The sequence below is a fragment of the Episyrphus balteatus genome, chromosome 3 (assembly GCF_945859705.1).
Source record: "Episyrphus balteatus chromosome 3, idEpiBalt1.1, whole genome shotgun sequence".
NCBI lineage: Eukaryota > Metazoa > Arthropoda > Insecta > Diptera > Syrphidae > Episyrphus > Episyrphus balteatus.
The window spans coordinates 51,504,239-51,523,580 of NC_079136.1; the positions used below are offsets into that span (position 1 = coordinate 51,504,239).

General features: G+C 31.3%; 1 protein-coding gene across 4 annotated transcripts in view; it reads left to right on the forward strand.

Moving 5' to 3' along the window:
- Window positions 1–19,342, forward strand: part of LOC129914814 (protein roadkill) — a 270,121-nt gene that overhangs the window by 47,116 nt on the left and 203,663 nt on the right. The window contains exon 1 of one of the 4 annotated variants that reach the window (XM_055994218.1): window positions 13,194–13,669. The exons of the other annotated variants lie outside the window; for them this stretch is intronic. Within the exon in view, the coding sequence (XP_055850193.1) occupies window positions 13,656–13,669 (14 nt within the window). The 5' untranslated portion in view covers window positions 13,194–13,655. Of the gene's footprint in view, window positions 1–13,193; window positions 13,670–19,342 lie in introns of those variants that run through there. 4 annotated transcript variants of the gene reach the window in all.

Genomic DNA, 19,342 nt, shown 5'->3' on the forward strand with positions numbered 1-19,342 from the left:
ATAGTCCAATAAAAACCGAGTCCACCTACCAAAGAACTTGTACTGAACTTGTCTTTTGATTAATATTTGAAATAATATGAGATCGGAGCTCCTGTGACCCTTTTGAATTGTGCAGACGAACAATTACACCGGCACACAAAAAAAAAAAGTGTCATGAACCAGAAACAAGACCTATCTTTCTATATGTTTTTGGGACCGCTGAATCCGAATTTCAAGTCCGTTTGGCCCTGTCACCCTCCAGTTTTGAGTAATATGCAAAAAACTCAAAAAAAGGTAGTTTTTGGGGTCTTTTTTACACTTTTCAAAACTGGAGGGTGACCGGGCAAAACGGACTTGAAATTCGGATTCAGCGGTCCTAAAAACATATAGAAAGATAGGTCTGGTTTCTGGTTCATACAACTTTTTTTTTTGTGTGCTAGCACTGTCGCATGTCGCTGTCATACCCGGCACACAAAAAAAAAAGTTTCATGTACCAGGAAGCAGACCTATCTTTCTATATGTTTTTGGGACCGCTGAATCCGATTTTCAAGTCCGTTTTGCCCGGTCACCCTTCAGTTTTGAGAAAAATGCAAAAAACTCCACAAAAGTCATAAAAATTCAAACAAAATGCACTCACAGCTCAAAACTAGAGGGTGATGGGGCCAAACGGACTTCAAATTCGGATTCAGCGTGCCCAAAAACATATAGAAAGACAGGTCTGGTTTCTGGTTCATGACACTTTTTTTTTTTTGTGTGCCGGTGTTATTGTATTGCACGTTGGTCTCAGCCTACATATATGCACCAGTTTTTTTTCTGGGATCTTGAGTTCAAATAGTGCTTTTAACCCTTCTCAAAATTTCGTAAAAAATATTCCATTACCTATATAATTTTTTAGCTTTCAATTGGTTTAATAAAAGATAATAATGCCTAGTTACTGGATTAGTATAAAAAGTTAGTCAAATATCATACTTTTAATTTTTTTTATCGAAAAAGGCACTGAAATCCACATTTTTTTTTTTTACAAATTTTTAATTTTGAAAAAAAAAAACAGATATAAAAATGTTAATCCAGAAAGTGTTTTGTGTATTGGCTTAAAAGAAGTAGCATACATTACACAGGTCTACAAGGTTTTTTGGTGCCGAGACTATATACTTTTCTATAGGTTTTCGGTGTGCTGAATTAGAAACCGTTATAATTTATATTAAAAAAAAAAATGTCTTCACATTAAAGCATAACCTCAAAAGTAGTTTTTTTACATCTTCTAACGGTAATATTTCCAAAATGGGAGCTGATAGGATATTTTTGACTTCAGATTCGAGTTCAACATACCCAAAACCTTCCGAAAAGTATATTTTGGTTCATGTGGGGAAGATCTTGTTAAATCCAAAAAAGTCAAACAACGATTTTTTTCGAACTTTCTAACGGTAATATTTCAAAAACGGGAGCTGATAGGATATTTCTGACTTCAGATTCGAGTTCAGCACATCAAAAACCTATAGAAAAGTATATCAAAGTCTCGGCACCAAAAAAAAATTAAATTTTGTAGACCAGTGTTATTGTTCTATAAAAAGTTATTTCCTCAGTTGTCCGACTTTTTTTGGTGGTCTGTGGTGGCAGTGTATGTTACTTACATGTAACATGAGAATAACAAATTAGTTTTGCTATTTATTATTTTGGCACATAACTTTTTGCTATTCTTAGTTGTGATCTTTTTGACACGATAATACTGAAAAAAACATTTTTTAATATTGATTTTCATAGCTTGGGTTCGAAAGGGTTAAGAAAGGTTTTTGACTTGAAGTTCGCAAGTCTGTTTCAAAGAAAGACAATTTGTTAAGGGCACATTAGAGTGCTTAAGGTAGGATCGCTACTATTAAAGATGAGATAAATCATCGACCATGTTTACCTCCGCCGCCAACCGTCTTTCGAGTTTGAAATCAAATTTGACAAGTCTGGAAGCGTTCTATTCTTTCCCAGTTTCTTTTTCCGCATATAATTTTCATTAAATAGCTGTTAAAAACGTGCCACAATACTGTTTTTATTCCATGTTCTTCGGTTGACTAGGTTATCTTCAATGTTTTAAAGAGCCTGCTTTATTAACCCTGTAGGCAATTGTTTCGCTTTTATCTCAAGAAAATGAGACCGATCTCAAGAAATTGTTTTGAAAAGTTAGGAAAGACCTAAAGCTCATTTTTTTTTTGCATACGACCCATTGCACTCAAGTCCATTCCTTTCCATAGAAACGCTGATAAAGTATATCGGCGGCAAAAGTTACTTACTGGCAAGCAGTAAATATTTAAATTATAAATACATACATAAATTACACAGGTCGACAAAAATAAAAATATTTTTTGTGCTTGGGTTTAATTTGCACTTTTTGGGTTCATGGTAAACCAAAACAATAGATAATCACCCTTTCCCCTCCTAAGATTTGCTTTTATAGTGTTGGGAGCAAAAATACAATTTTCATACCCTGTGAGTCTAACTCGAGTTTTATGAGCTAAAGTGCAAGAACCGTGCATTGTACAAAAAAACTGTTAAGGTATAAAATGTAGATAATTGAAAGGTCTAAATTTTTGCTAAAGCACTTTATTTGACTTAAATTATAGGAAAAAAGTTATGATGAATACAAGGGTTTTTTGCTCTGAAAAACCCTGTTTTTTGAGTTCAAACTGTAATATTTTTAGATCTAACTTCAACTTTGGAAACTTTTATACTTTTTTAAAAACTGCAATACCGGGATAAATTTTAAAAATAATAAACCGGAGTCACACAATACAAATTTTTTTTTGTCTTGTTGCTCTGAAATAAAAGTAATAAATTGAGTTTTTACGAAACTTGAAACTGTTAATTAATTTGCGGAAAAATGGCTTATGAAATAAAAAATATTTTTATTAATTAATTGTTTCTTATTATTAAGCAATGTTTTATTGAAAGAATTGTAAAAAACAAAAATCAATTATGGGCAGAGGAAGCAAAATACTGTTGCAAAGTAGGGAAATTTCACAAGAACTGCATATTTAATCGAAAACCGTAAGGATTTGGGCTGAAAAAGCTACCAAATTCTGAGAGATATTAAGTTTCGTTTGATCCATTATTTTCTAGACACCCTGTATATGCAACAAAATAATAAAAATACTATGCAAACAAATTAATTTAATGTTTCAATAAATAAAGAATTTCAATATGAATTAGTTTGTCTACAGTTTGGATACAGTTATTTTTGTAGATTAAAAATATCATCAGAGTGATTTACTTTTACCATAAATATTGAAAATAGAAGGTATCAAATAATGCCTCAAGCTCCCATTTGACAAAAATTCAAACAAAACGAAAATTTCGACATAATTTTTCTTTTTTCTTCTTAATTTTCTTCTTTTTTTAATTTTTCTGAATATGAATATGAAAACAGCATTAAAATGAAGAAAACAAAACAAAAAACAGCCAAATCGGTTAAGACGTTCTCGAGTTTTTGCCAAAATTACGTCCGACAATTTTTGTAAAAGACAGATTTTCTTGAATACTGGAAATTGCTCTGCTGACCTCAAAAGCAAATTAAAAATAAAAAGAAAAATATTTTCCAGATGAGTATCAATATATCTATCATAATTTCATAGTCACAACCCAAGCACAAATTTCGTGCTGACCTGTGTTATTTGAGAGTGAGGGCCAATTTTCCGCTCTAAACTGTTGGAACTTGGAATTTAGAGATTTTTTTTTTCATTGAAAAAAAAAAAAAAACAATTGATTTTTATGGATTTTTCATAGATTTTTTTTGAAGCAGAAACCATTATTTGCTTACAAAAAAAAGATAAGACGTAAACTGTTGGCTATTTTCTCTTTTACTTTATTGACAGTGGTATTTAAAAAAACTGCATTTCCTTTTATTTGTTTCAATAGAAAAAAATGTTACGAATGTGTATTCGTAACCGTTTTTTTTTTGGAGTTTCTAATAACTTTTGCACTAAATGAAGGAAACAATATTTGTAAAATATATACAAAGCCATTGTGGGTGATGAAAGCTGAGACCAAAAAGATTATTTTAAATTGTTTGTAACAAAAAGACAAACTCTTCTGGCAACTCTATTGGCAACGAACCAGATTTGTTCAGAGAGGAATTAAGAAAGAACATAAACTAAATAAACAACACCAAGACGATATTAACGAGAGCACATAATGAGGCCACAAGAAACGCGTTCTCCAACAACATCCATTCAACATCAACTTGATCCTTTTACAACACACAAGTTTTGCTCTTTATCAATTTTTTTTTTTCTTTCTTTTAGCTTAGCCATCAGACAGAGATACTGTTTGGTTGGTTGGTTTAGTTTGGTACTCAAGAAGTACTAGTTTCTATTTCCTGCAGCAAAACAAAGTATGAGGAGGAAAAAAAAGCTTTTTTTTTAGTATTTCTATATTTTTTGTTGTTGTTTTTGGTTAAAGCAAGCGCATGGCTTTAGCTTAATCTCTCACAGCCTATATAGCAGCAGCAGCACCCTTTTTCGACTTCCAGATTTGGTAAAACAACTTTGGTCCATAATTGTGGTCATTGCTGTCTGGTTGACGATGGTTGATTCTGGCTGGCTAGTTGTTTGGTTGGATGGTTGGTTAAGTTGGCATAAATATTGACGTCTGTTGTTGTGGCATACCACAACTACACAACAGCAGAGTGTAATTCTAGTTCTATCTTTGGCATAACGCAGTAGAAATTGGTAGTATAGATAAGGTGAGTGAAGAATGTGGCATATTTAATGCGAAATTTTGTTGATTTACAACATATAAAATTCAAAACTATGCGGTTAAATTTTTTAAATAAAAATGTTACAATGTATGCTGAGTTAGTTACCGCCAACTGATCATCTCTCAAACTGAAAATGATTAAAAAAGAAATACCCATTAGGGTGGGTCAAAAAATCGAAATTCGTTTTCCGACAAATCGATTGCTAGACACCTCTAGAATATACACACCTCCGCTTCGCTATTTTCTATTTTTCCATCAAGCTTCTACTAAAAAAAATCATTTTTTTATTACCTAATTGACTTTTTAGCAAATTTCTTTACATATTCTTGTAGTGGCCTTATACACGTTTTTCGTTTATCTAACCGTTTAGTAGATATTTGAGGTCCAAAAATCGAGAAAATCTTTAAAAATTCGTTTTTTCTTCTTAATTTTGTAACAAATTGAAAAATTATAATAATCAAACGCGCATGACATATTCTTGTAGGAAACAGATTGTTCCACAAAAAAGGTCTTGGTAACTTTTTTTTTATTAATCTAACCATTTGATAGATATTCGAGGTCAAAGTTAAAAAAAAATTATAAAAACATTTTTTACTTTTAAAAATTTTCCAAATCACTGAAACTTCATTATTTTCAAAATATCAAGATGGATTCTTGCTTAAAAGGTCTACAAAAAATTCCTTGGAATGAAATTGATTGCTTTAACCGTTTAGAAGATATTCGTATCCAAATCGCAATGCATACGAGTCATAAGAAAACTATTGAAATCAGTTAGCATTGGTTTGGATAAAGCCCATTTGTCTCATAAACGCTTCTAACTGTTTGGATTTAAAAAAATTACATACCTACATACAATTTTTGAATTTTTTATATATGTACGAAAAGCTATTTTTTTTTTAAACGGCTACAACAATTTTCAAAAAACATATTTTGAAAATTGTTTGGTAGGTATACATATAAAAAATCAAATGCATACTTCATTTTTTTGAAGATTAAAACCATTAAAAAGATATTCGTAATTTTTAAAATCAATTTGAATACCTTTTTTTTTACATTTCTAAAAAAAATTGAGTATGAAGTTTATAAAAAGCTTTGACATTCTAAGCAATTTTAATTATAAGAGGAAGTAAGTGCGAACCAGTCGTGCATTTTACTTATATTATAATTTTAACAATTTTTTTGGAAGAATTTCGTAGAAATTTGATCCCAAAATCAACATTCTAGTCAAAAAGTCTCGAAAAAATCTCCATGAAGCTAGAACTGTGATCTCAAAATTTTTTAATCAAGCTAGTTTATTAACTGGACTCCAGTTCGTTTCTTCTCCAAAAATTTTCGATTGTCCACCCTCCACACATATTTTACATTTTTTAGAGCATAATTCTTTTTTTCTTTTATAAGAAGTCTGAAAAATGAAAAATTGTCTAAAACGATAAATTTTTTCGTTTGTCGACCCTAACGTTTAGGAAATATTTCGAAAAGAAAATTTTCACTGAAAAATTCAAAGTCCACTAAAATCCCCAAAAATTATTCTTTTCCTATGATTCTTGATACACATACAAAAATCATTGTTTATTAGATAACCTTGCTAAAATTCCCAGAATTTTTTTTTTTCAAAAAATTTCAAATATCTGTAGTTTTTTCATATTTCGAATTCTTAACATATACCAAAAATCGGCGTTTGTCCACCCTACGCACGTAGGAGTATTTGCAGTAAAAACCTGGTCATAAGTCGATTTTCTGAAAATCTAAATTGACACCAAAAAGTTTGGCAAAGTGGGTGCCAAATAAACATGTGTCAATATGCTGCACTCATTTTTTTGTCTTGTCTTGTTAAAAAATGAGTTCAAAGTTAACTGTTACATCCACCTAATTTTTATTTGAATGCGAAGTATTTTAGTAAGTGTTATTCTATATGCGATATCGAAGTGTTGTGATAGAAATCTAAAAAAATTTAAATGAAGCATTCTTCTTCAGTTATTTATTAACGATATTAATAAAGTTTTGAAAATGTCAGATGGTTTTTTCTATTTTAATTCGGGCTTAGAACTAGTATCTAAAAACTTGATATTTTTGGTAAGTTATTATTTGAACTTTAATGATTTTGCTTTAGTATACCCCGTTATTCTGCGATGAATTGAAACTTTTGAGTTAGTTTATATATTCTTTAACACAATGCAACAAAAATTGGGTGCTCTTAGGTGCTCTTTAGAGAATTGAGGGTCAATTAGTTTTTCACTTTCTGATAGAAAATACTCCTTACTTTATGCAACGTTTTTTTTTATTTTTAAATTAAATTTACTGATGTTATTAGTGTATTTTATTTTGGGTGATCTTAATTTAAGTTGGGGAAGAGAGAAAAAAACTGAGAATTGGGTATTAGGGATGAGGAAAAAAAAATTGAGAAAAAATAATGTCGACAGGCGGAGTACAGGCCAATAATCAATTTTTTTAGTTTTTGGTAAAAAAATAAAAATAACAAAAACTAGGTTTATATTGTATTTTCTTGTAGGAATACTCATTTTAAACAGAAATAGCAGAGCGTTTTTAGAAGTTTTTTAAACGAACATTTTCAATGGACAAGCACGGACAAAAGGTGGATTAACAACGAACTAGACTAGTTTGGTTCAAAAATTTTGAAGTCACAGTTCTGGCTTCAAGTTTACCTTCGAATTAAGCTAATTTACTTTAAAGATCTCTTTGTTAAACATATTATCACTTCTTTAAATTTTAATGAAATTCGGTTCAATGGTTCAGATTTCATTGATTAAAGACCGCTTCTCCAAAAAATCGTTTATTTGGATTATCCCACATCAATTTTGATTATTTAATTTGATTTCAATATCCTGGCAACATTATAAACTAACCCACTAATAATAAACTTTTTTTTTTTTTATTTCTAAACCACCAAATTATTGTTATTATTGTAACCTCTTCGAAATCTTTAAGAACCAATACAAAAAAAAAAAAAAACAAGAACATACATCATGTGCTTTTATGTTCTCACTTTTTGCATCTATCTTCGTTCTTTGCACTGGAAAATAAAAACAAAACCCAAAAAACAAACGAAGGAGAATATTGAACCAAAAAAAACAAACATGAACAGAGAGAAACAGAACCAAAGTAGAAAACGAAAAAAAAAGCTCTTCAGTCGTCAGCTGCTGTGCGAAGAGAGTAGTGGTTCGCTGTATCGCTTAGTTTGCGTGTTACTAAGCTATTAAAGCGCGACCTTAATACAAAACAATAACTAAAATTATATCAAACAAAATATCGTTTTGTCTTTTTTGTTTCTATCTGTTTTTTGTTCTATTACAAAAAAAGTGTTTTTTGGAAATGAAAAATATATAAATTCCAAAAAATCGATTTCTAAACTGATTGACATCGTGAAACAGAAAAAAAAAAAAATAAAACAAAAATTTCGGTGGGTTAAAAACTTAGAAGAAGACGACGAGGTGGTTTTTTTCGGGGGGATTTCTAGAGTATCTTTCAGTTTGTTTGAGGTCAAACACATTTTCTGTCAACTTTTTTTTTTTTTTTTTTTTTTACAAACACACACAGATTCTATGTATTTGTGATAATGGTGTGTGTATGTGAATATCACAATATTAAAGTATTAGTGAGAAATAGTTGTTGGCCATAGCAAAAAAAAGCTTTTTGAGAGTGAAATAGTAAGAACTACGAGGTGACCAAGCACATGTGCTGTTTTCTACTTTACACACACAAACAAACACACACACACACCAATAAACACCCATTTAAGTGCAAATACATTCAAAGTGGAAATCCAAGGCGCCCAACGTGAAACCCTGTATTGTATCTGTGTGTTCAAAAATGTATTCGAGATAATCCCCAAAGTAATTTACTTTACGAGGTTATGTTGTGTTGTTTATAAATGCGAGCGAGGCGAATAACAAATTGTGTTGGTGTGTGTGTGTTTTTGTTGTTGTTTTACTTAACAAAAATTTTGACGTGAAAACTTGCCAAAGCAACAAGAAGAACAAAGTGTAAAAACTGTGAAGTGAAAAGAGATATATGAGATACAGGAAGAACCTTGTGGATGGCTATTGAATTCTGTGTAGAGTAGCTTGTTTTACTGTTTTTTTTTTGCTTTTCTGTCTTTCCTTCTGTTGTCACTTTTGTTAGTGCCGCTCTATCTTGGACTTGATGTGTTGTTTTTTTTATTTTTTTTTTTTTTACTATTTTTTATTTCTGATGACGATGAGTGTGTTCTTCATCCCCCCATTGTTTATTAATTTATATATTTTTTCTGAATGAAGGGCATTCATTTCAATTTGTTTTCCGTTTTATTTTTTTTCCTTCTGTTTTTTTTTTTGTTTTTTGATGTAATGTTTTACTGAGAGATACTAAATCAAGAAGAATAGAAATGATGGATGACCCAGAGTTCAAAGGCAAACGAATGAGTAAAAGTTGTTGATTCGTTTTTTAAAATCGTGATTCGTTTGCTTGAACGAACGAACAAGTTGAACCTTCAAGTAAAGTGAAATTGATAGGAGATCTTAATTAAAATCTGTTGGTATATCTTCGTTGAAGCATATTTTTTAGAACAAGTTCTATAGGCTAGATTCTGGGTGAAAAATATGATTGACCATCAGATCGATAAGAAATGTGATTTTTCAAACATTTCCGGTTTAATTTCATTTCCTTTGTAAAATGCTTTTCAAATGGATTTTTGAATATATGAATGTGTTAATCTTGTAATAAAGGTTTAAGGGCTTATATTTTTGTACTAGGAATCTAAAGTACAACTTCAAAATGACAGTACAAGGAAGGTGAAAGCTGATTTAGGTAAATTTTTGTAAATTTCATGCACACACGTTTTGAAATATTTCGCAATTAGACTCGAAATATTAGTTTTGTTTCTTCAGAAATTTCTAATTTCTAAAATGTAACGTTAATTTAACTATTAAGAATTTGCTTATGCGGCTTATTTCAACTTAATTGAGTAGATATGACTCAAGCCTCCGTAAGTCAAATTACTTGATAGATTTGAAACTATCCAAACCACTTAACACTTAACCCAGTCGATAAACAATTTATTTGATCAAATAATTTGGGTAGAAAAAAAAATCTGTTTATAAAGCATTACATTTTCCTACGGTTTTTTTTTGACATTTTTGCCATAATTTTTGTTTAATGAGATGAAGCTATTGGGATTATTATTACTTTGTAGCATGCTTTAAACGCTTTAAAAAGGTAAATTTTGTAAGTGTTTCTGACTCATTCAGTCGTAAGTATTCTGTTACAGTGAATAACAAAATTTCGTACCAAGTTTTCGTTGAGACAAAGCGATTGCTTACCTTTTTCGTGAAAAATAGGTTTAGTTAAACGACTTTGGTGGCTGTCCAAAAATTCACCTATCGAATATTTAGCGGCCCAAACACACGACATTTGAGTGCACTCCGGTGTCATGACCAAACCCCCCATAGAAAAACTTTAAGAAGTTTAAAGCAATATGGAACATTGTGCAACGCTAATATTTGACAATAGGTACTTCAGTGTAGGCTTGATTCGTCTAAAAAAAAACATTTTAAAACCTTTGAATAATCTTATTCCTTAATATAGCTTTGAGACAATTTTTTAAACCCATATAATTTAATGGAAATCATGACCATAAAACAATTAAAATACAAACAACAATCACTATGAATATGGCGATTATTTTGTTCCTCTTGTACTCGTTAGTTTATCTAGTCAATGGAAAACTACAAAAGGCGTTCCTTTTTGTAAACTTGGCTAAGTTGAATGATAATAATTTACAATCTTATTGTTTCTTGCAATCTTCTAAAATATCTTGTTGACTTTATTAGCAGCCTCTTCCGTCATCGATATTTTCTTGGTATCTCTATATTGGATTAAGAGTGGTGTTCCTCAGGGGTCTGTACAGAGGCCTATACTTTTTAATACATATTTCTTTCTGTTTCTGATTTACAATCCCAAGGTCTAAATACTAAGTAAACAAAGTTTGGTGATTTCATTTCTTTTTTTTTGCGTCAGATCTTCTGGCTCAAGAATGTTTTAAAAATACAAAGGCATAGGAAATTGAACTTCCTTTCCACTCATATATTACAACTACCCTCAAGTCCCTTCTTGACTTGAAAGATCAACAAAACAAAAAAATTATTCGAAGAACGAAAGCTTTTAATGACCGTAAATAAGAGTTTCTTGGGTATTTTTTTTGTTTGTTTTAAAAATGAAAACTTATGTCGCGTTTTCGATTGGCTCTCCGGAAGAGTCCGGAATTATTCAGAACAGAAAGAACGCTTCTCAGAATAAAATTCTCTTCTTGATTTCAAAACAGAATTAACTCAGAAGCCCATATATTTAAATAAATAAACGTCAAACCAAATTTCGTAGTAGAAAAGCAAAAAATTTGTATTTGATTATTCACCAATACAGATATAAAATTTCAGAACTGTTTTATTGGATTTCAGAATGAGTGAAACCAATCAAAAACGACATTTTTTATGGAATTGCAAAAAACATAATTGATTTTCAGATTTTCAATACCTTCAACATTTTTCGTAGGAAAAATTTTTCGACACAATTTTTTGATATGTAGCGGTTTAATTTCGATAACAATTTACATCCAGTTAAATTTAAACAATTCACAACTATCTATTACTTCAACTGATTTATTTGCAAGTTTTTTTTTTAAGTAAAAACTTTTTTAAGAAGAACTTTGGAGATGACCAAAAATTTAATACAACTCTTAAAAACTTTGTAAACTGTAAGTTCTTGTATACCTAGATCCTAGACCCTAAAAAGAAATGAAAAAGTATAAAGCCTTTTTTACAGGAGTTATACCATTACATTATCTAGAGAAAGTAAATGATATTTCATGAGTACTTTAAAAGAAAATCGAATCGAATCACTTTACTCCAAAATTTTTCCATCCAAATTGAGTGATTCATTGAATCTGTTATGAGGCTTATTTACGTACAATTTCTTTATTATTGTCATGAAGCTGCCATTTTCCTTAAATATATCCAAAAATATTGATTTTTTGGAAAACAAATTTTATAACCACAATAATTTAGAGACCTCAACATGAACTTTCGTCATAGAATAGTTGAGCTTAAAAAATCGTTTTCAACGTATGCTATGCTACCATCCTTACCCTTACTCATCAACTTTTCATAGTTCCCTTTACGTTACCTCAGTTTAACAAATTACTTCATTCCACTTAAGTTTGCCTAGCACAGCCTTTGAGTACTGATGTTGTTCAAGTATTTCCATGTAAAGTGAAACAAACACTTGAATGTAAAGCAAAAGAAGGTCCTTCCTTTTCTTTTGTAGCTGGATGCATGAAAAACCTTCTATTTTTCTTCTATCTAGATTAGCAGTTCCTTAGTTCAAAAATTCTGTATAAAATCCTTTAACCCTTCTTAAACAATTTGTGTCCTTGCATAGCACAACTTCAAAAAAAAAAAGAGGAAAAAAAAAAAAACTTTCAAAATATATCAGCAATTCTATCTACTTCGCCTAATTGCACGACGGAAATCCATTTCTTTTGTGCATTTCCTTGAAATCTTTTTTTTTTTTTGCATGATATTGCATTCTCCATTCATCACCACGTTGCTGTTGCTGGTGCACAGCACACGTACAGAGTAGATACATATACAAATACCTACCAACAACCATCATTGAATGTGTACCCATTCAGTTAAACACAATCAAGTTTTTTTTCTTCCTTCTTTCCTCTGAGAAAGCTTTAATTTTTTTTAATTTTTTTTTTGGAAAAAGAAAGAAAAAAAAAAAAACAACTAAAAGATATTAAACCTTGCTCGTTTAGAATGAAAATGGTAAAAATAAGGTTCTCTCAGGTAGAGAGATAGCATGAACGAAGTCGAGTATCTTGATATTTTCCATATCCATTAGTCTCTTGCCTGAAAGGCGGAAAAAAAAAATATAGTGAACACGTTTAAAACAGAAAAGCAAAAAAATAACAACACATAACACAAGCACAGCACAAAGAGGTGGACTTTCCTTGGATGCTCAAGGATTTTTTGCCTTTAAGAGCAAGCAAGCAAGCATTTCCTATATAACTACAAACTACAAGCTTACAAACTTTTATGCATATATGACACCTTGACCTCACGACCCTGCTGCTATTCTGAATGTACACACTATACACAGAACATACAACATTTAGAAGTATCCTTTTTCGTATTTGTATGTACTGTAAGTTGGGTGTATATATAATTCCCTGAAGGACAGTAGAACATACATCATTTTATATGGCAAGCGAGAGAATTCAGCATCCAATTGAAAAAAGATACTCTTCTTGTATCTGATAGATTTCTTTTTTTTTTTTTTTACATAAATTTATGTAATTTTTGTTTTGTTTTTTTTTATTTCTATAGATCTCTACTACCTACTTTGTGAAAAGATTTTGAATTAAACAAAAAAAAAAAATCAATAAAAATCAATCAAATGAAGTCAAAAATAAATCAAATTATCTTACAAACAAAATGTTTTAGTACTCAAAGCAAAAATTCCCAAATGCAAAAATTCAGATGAATTCATTCGAAAACGTATTATCTGCTTGTGTTCAAGTGTAGATAGTAGATACTCGTAGTGAAAAAAAAAAAAATATATAAAAAAAGTGAATAATTAAACGCGAATAACGGTTAATCAATTATTTTCATTCCGTTCCATTTGTATTTAATAAAAGAAGAAAAAATAAATATAAATATTCCGTACTATAAGTAGTAAGCCGTCGGTAATCAACCGTATATTGAATTGCAATTTAACTCTGACGAAAACAAAAAAGAGGGATTTCGAGCTCCTGCTTTTTGTGATCGCTCGTGTCTTTTGTTTTTTAATTTTCTATTTTTTCGTGTTTTTAAGTGAAAACGAAAAATTTTTCAAAGTGGATACCTTATCGTTACCAGTGGGAGGACTTTCTCATGTGAGGATGGCTTTAGCAAGGTAAGAATTTGGTAACAGTGCTACTTTATATCAATTAATGGATTGAAAAAATAGTCAAGTTTAGTTTAGTTTACGAAATGAAAACGCAAAAAAAAAATTTTTTTGTGAGCCTTTCTTTAAAAATGCAATATATTCAATAACAATTAAATATTTTCCTAGTATAAAATCAAGAGCACACCTCCTTATTTTATTTTATTAGCTTAGTACTAGCGCAGCTTAAAAATAAACTTAATCTATAACTTAAGTCTAAGGCATGGCAAAGGCAGTTGAAGTGCATTAGAGAGAGAGTGAGGTTTAGCAGGGAGAGTTCAGAAGAGCGTCTTTTAGAGCGGACTTGCTAAGGCTGGGATTAAAAAAAAGATAAATTGTTTGCCTTACGTTGCATACGCGTCAAGGGTTCATTAAAGCCGTAATCAGTACGATGATGGTAGAATAAACGGAAAAATAGCACTGATCTTAGCTGACGATTGTTTGTATTGTAAGATAAGTTAAGGAGCAAACTGGGACAATCAATGATACCATTTAGTAATTGGTGAACAAAAAGAATATCGGCAGCATCGCGACGTGAGCGAAGGGTATGTAGGTTTAAGAGTTTCAGTCGGTCCTCATAAGGGGGTAGGTTAAAAGGATCGTCCCAAACGTAAGAATCTACGCTGAACAGCTTCAATACGTTCAATGTGAACTTGGTGGTACGGTGACCAGACTTGGGAGGCGTATTCGAGGAGTGGCCTTACGAATGTCACATAAAGGGATTTGGTGACATATATACAAGAAAATTCTTTCGACCAACGTCTAACGAAGCCAAGAGCTGAGTTAGCTTTACTTATGATACTGTCGAAGTGCGTACGGAAATTGAGTTGTGAATCGAGAATAATACCAAGGTCACGAATAGATGTTACAACAGGAACAGGTTGGTCATTTATCTTGTATTGCCTAAGCGAAGCAATTGAACGTTTTCGAGAAAAAGTTATAGCTTGACACTTTTTAATGTTAAGCTCCAAAAAATTGTTTTGGCACCAGGTAAAGAAAGTATTCAACTCGCTTTGAAGAATAAGTTCGTCTTCAGGTGAGGAAATTATTTTTGAAATTCTCATATCGTCGGCGTAAAATTTCTAAGTCACATCGAGAAATAATCATATCAACATCGTTAATGGCTAAAACAAAAAAAAGTGGGCCTAAATGACTACCTTGAGGGACGACGGAAATAGCGGGAAAAGGCTTAGACAGACAGTCTCTAAAAAGAATTCGGTATTGACGGTCAATTAAATATTACCAAGTCCATGATATGAAAGAATGAGGAAACCCGAGCTTTTTTAATTTGAACAAAATAATTTTATTAGAAAATTTTGTCAAAGGCCTTGCTGAAATCAGTTGCGATAACGTCAATCTCTTTACCTTGTTCTAAAGCACATAATGACTTGGAGACAAATTGAATAAGGTTAGTAGTTGTGGACCTTCCTTTTAAAAAACCATGTTGCTTAGGGGAACAGAAAGATTGACAATGATGAAGTAGTGACTCATAAATAATACTTTCAAAAAGTTTAGGTATACAAGAGAGTTTGGCAATGGGTCTATATTTTGAGATGTCATTTTTGCAGCCTTTTTTGTGGATAGGGATGATAAAAGAGTCTTTCCAGAGTTTAAGAAAGACACAACTGGAGTCCGAGAGCTGAAAGAGGGATGTTAACGGTTGAGCTAAGTTGGCAATGCATTTCTTTAAAACAATTGCTGGAATGCCATCTGGGCCAGGCGAGAAATCATCCTTGAGGTTATTAATTTTGTTGGTCACTACTGAAAGGGAGATATTGATGCTGTTGAATGACGTCTGTGGGCAGTTTTCCATATAGTTAAAATAGTCGAAATCAGTATCAGAGTTATTATACGAGAAACCTTCGATAAAAAAACCTGCAAAAAGGTTGGATATAATGTTAATGTCAGAAGAGAGTTTTAAAGTTGAGGGATATCCATCCGACTTTTTTTTGCAGTTTATAAATTGGTAAAACTTTTTAGGATTGACAGTGAGATTAACCTGCATTTTATGTAAATAATTTAAGTAAAGGTGATCACAAAGTTCTGAGAAATTATTGTAAGCTATTACGTTATTCGAATAGTCCGACCAGGACCTAGATTGGAGGAACTTGTGCCAAAGTTTATTTCTGTGGTTGCAAATTGTACGGAGTTCCTTGTTGTACCAGGGTGGAGAAGACGTAAAGTTTTTGTTAAACACAAAAGGAACAGAAGAAGGGAAACAGTCATAGATTTTGGAGTAAAATGTGTCAATCACCTCATCAATTTGCAAATTTTGGTCTAAGGTGAAACTAAAATCGATCCTAATGATAAGATCGTTTAATTTAGTATAGTATATCAGTATTGGTTATGTTCACTAACGTGTGCAAAATTTAAAGAAATTGGAGGGTGATAATTGTCAAGTTAAGATAGAAGATGAGTGCTTTCAGTAACAACGGTATTCCAAGCGTCTGATGTAAAGATGAGATCCAGTTGCCTTTGAAGGTTATTTTTATAATAGCTGCCCCGACTGGCTTTGTAGTTCCAGATTCCGCTACTAAAATTTTAAATTTTCTGTACTTTCGGGTGGTAGATTACGGATTTTTTGGATGATATTAGCCTTAAGTGCTGGATTTTTGGCATAGCATCGCATCGCTCCTTCAAGGTCCCTTACAAAAAAGTCTAAAGGCTTGTAAGCAAAGCTCCAATCCCAGCCTCATTTTCAAAGAAAAATGGTCCAATGATGTCACCTGTCAACAATCCGCACTAAACTGTCACTTTCTGTGTATACCTTAGTTACTTGACTATAACATGCGTGTTTCGATTCGTTTCGAGTCCTTGATTCGTCAATTTTGTATGTTAACGAGGCATGCGAGAAAAGATAATTTTTCGCGCATAATCGTTGTTCAATTCAAGCTGCTTTTAGGTCTTTAATTAGACCTTTCAAGCGAAAAATCCGAGAGAGAATTCTCATCAGGCTATTGAGATTAATGACGAGTTGATGGCTACAGCTGCCATATTTTTGTCTGTCAGCACCAGTTCAACGAACTTCTTTTTAAAAAACGCTCTGTTTGGGCTATACAGCACGCACTTTGGACATAGGCTTTCAATATTTCCCAACATAAAGCGATTCTGACAGAAAGCTGTCAGGATTTTTACAGGGAAATGGCTGAAAGTTTCAAATTGACCAAAACAATGACTGTATTTCCAAAAAGAATTAAATTTTCCCCATTTTAATTTAATCTTCTTTTCATTCAAAATCATGAAGGTGGGGAATTTCTAGCCCAATAAAAATTCAATTTCATTTTATTATAGAACCTTAATGCATGAATCTTCAATGAACTATCATAGTACAGGTAAAATAGGCATTTAAAAAAGAAAAAAATTGTTACACTCATGAAACTTGGCAAAAAGTTTCCTTTTGGGATAAGAACCAAGTACAAAAAAAGTCTATAAAAAAAAGTTGGGTGGAAGGGTGTTTTTTCGTGGACAAGAGGGAGGGGGTGAAGGTCAAAAATATACTGAAAAAAATTGTTTGTCGAATATCATCATATGACACATGTTTTCAAGGTATTTTTTGATGCTGAATCTAATGACATAAAAATAAAGTCAATACGATTGCTCTAAGAAAAGTTATTGCCGGTTAAAAACAAGGGTGCTTGTTTTTTGACTTCAACAAGTAAAATATAACCGAAACCCGTGTGAAAAACATGCTACACTGATAAAATTCGGGATGAAGGTTTTAGATAAATCAGGGACAAAGGATTCATAAAGTTCTTAAAATTATATTTGGTGAAAGGGTGTTTTATTGATGGGTTAAGTTGTGTGTGAGGAAGGTATCATAACAGCTGACTTAAATTTTATTAATTTTTAAAATTTGGTGTAAATGTTTTGGTTGGTATAAGAATTAAGAATCTATAAAGTGTACAAAATTATCTTGAGTGAAAGGGTGTTTTTTTTTAAGAAATGATGAAATTCGGAACTAGTACCACAAAAACTAGGAAAAAATTGTTACACCAATGAAATTTGGTTAAAATGTTTCATTTATAACAGAAACCAAGAACTCAAAAAGTCTATACAAATATTTTAGGTAAAAGGGTGTTTTTTTGGGAAATAGGGAAAAATCCGCGATAAGTCCGATAAAATCAATGGTATAAATGGTACCCTTACGACATTCATTAAATATGTTCTCTTTCCAATAGAAATTACGAATAATGTAAGTCTATAAATTTTTTTTATGTGAAAGGGTGTTTTTTTTTAGAAGTAAAGAAAATATGGGTATATTTGAAAAAGTGTGTAATACTAGAGTAATATTAGTGGTACCCTATTGAAATTTAGCAATTATGATAAGAAACAAGAATCTAAAGTGTCTATAAAAATATCATGGTTAACAGGGTGTTTTTTTGAGTGAAATCAAAAATGATGGGTCACCCTAATGAAATTTGGTAAAAACATTGATTTTGGGATAGTAAGCAAGAATAAAGAGTTTTCATAAAAAAACTTCTGGTGAAAGGGTGTTTTTTTCGAAGAGACAGTGAAATTTGTAATTGGTCCCAAAAAGCCAATAATTCATTTAATTTATGGTTTTGATGACAAATTGAACGTTTATATTTAAGTTCTCAGACGTTTTTCACGAATCATTGGCTTTTTGGGACCAATTACAAATTTTACTGTCTTTTCGAAAAAAAAACACCCTTTCACCAAAAGTTTTTTTATGAAAACTCTTTATTCTTGCTTACTATCCCAAAATCAATGTTTTTATCGGACCAATTTATTTTAACAAAACTATGTCAGGAATAGGTATTGTAAGTGCATTTTTGGTAAAAACTGTTTGGTAATTTTTTTGACTACAGTTTATATTCCAACCATACCAAAAATGACGTTGTTTTCCGGGAACGATTTTTTTTGTATATTAGATGGAATCTTAAAGGAATTGCAAAGCTTTAATTTAATATTGTTTTGATTTAAAAACAAGTACCTGGAACTCAAATTTCCACCTCCTTGGTATTTTCCCATAAATCTTGTACCCTGAATTATTTTCGAAACAGAAATGAGGCGATAATCTCGTAAAGGCCCTAACTAAAAAATTTTCGATTTTGATTTTTTTTGCATATTTGGAGTTAGGGCATTGTCTCTGATTTATTCTCATTTATTTTTTATTTGCGATATAGGTACTATAGGGCAAGTTTAGGATTCGTACAAAAAATCGAACTCGAGATAACAATTTTACATGACATTACGATGATGGAGAAAGCCAAAAAAGTGGGTCCGGCAATTCTGTCTGTCTGTCTGTCTGTGTGTCTGTCTCTATCTGGAGCTGCAGCCTAAACGAGTGAAGTGATTTTCTTCAAACTTGGTAGTTATCAGTTTTTGGTAATTCCCTAGAGGGGAAATTGAAATTTTTTTTTATGACCAAAACTAACGGTACTTGCCATATAACGGAAATAGAAAAGTTAATTTTTTTCAAAAACGGCTCTAACGATTTTGATTAAAATTTTTGTGTGTAGTACTACACATAAGAGCCAACTTTTAAAATAAAAAAAATATTTTTTGTACCGTTATTAATGGTACCTGTCATAGAACGGTTTTTTTCGTTTCTGAATATCTCGTACAACATTAACCCGATGTAAATGAAAATTTTTATACAAACGTGTGTAAGTAAAGATA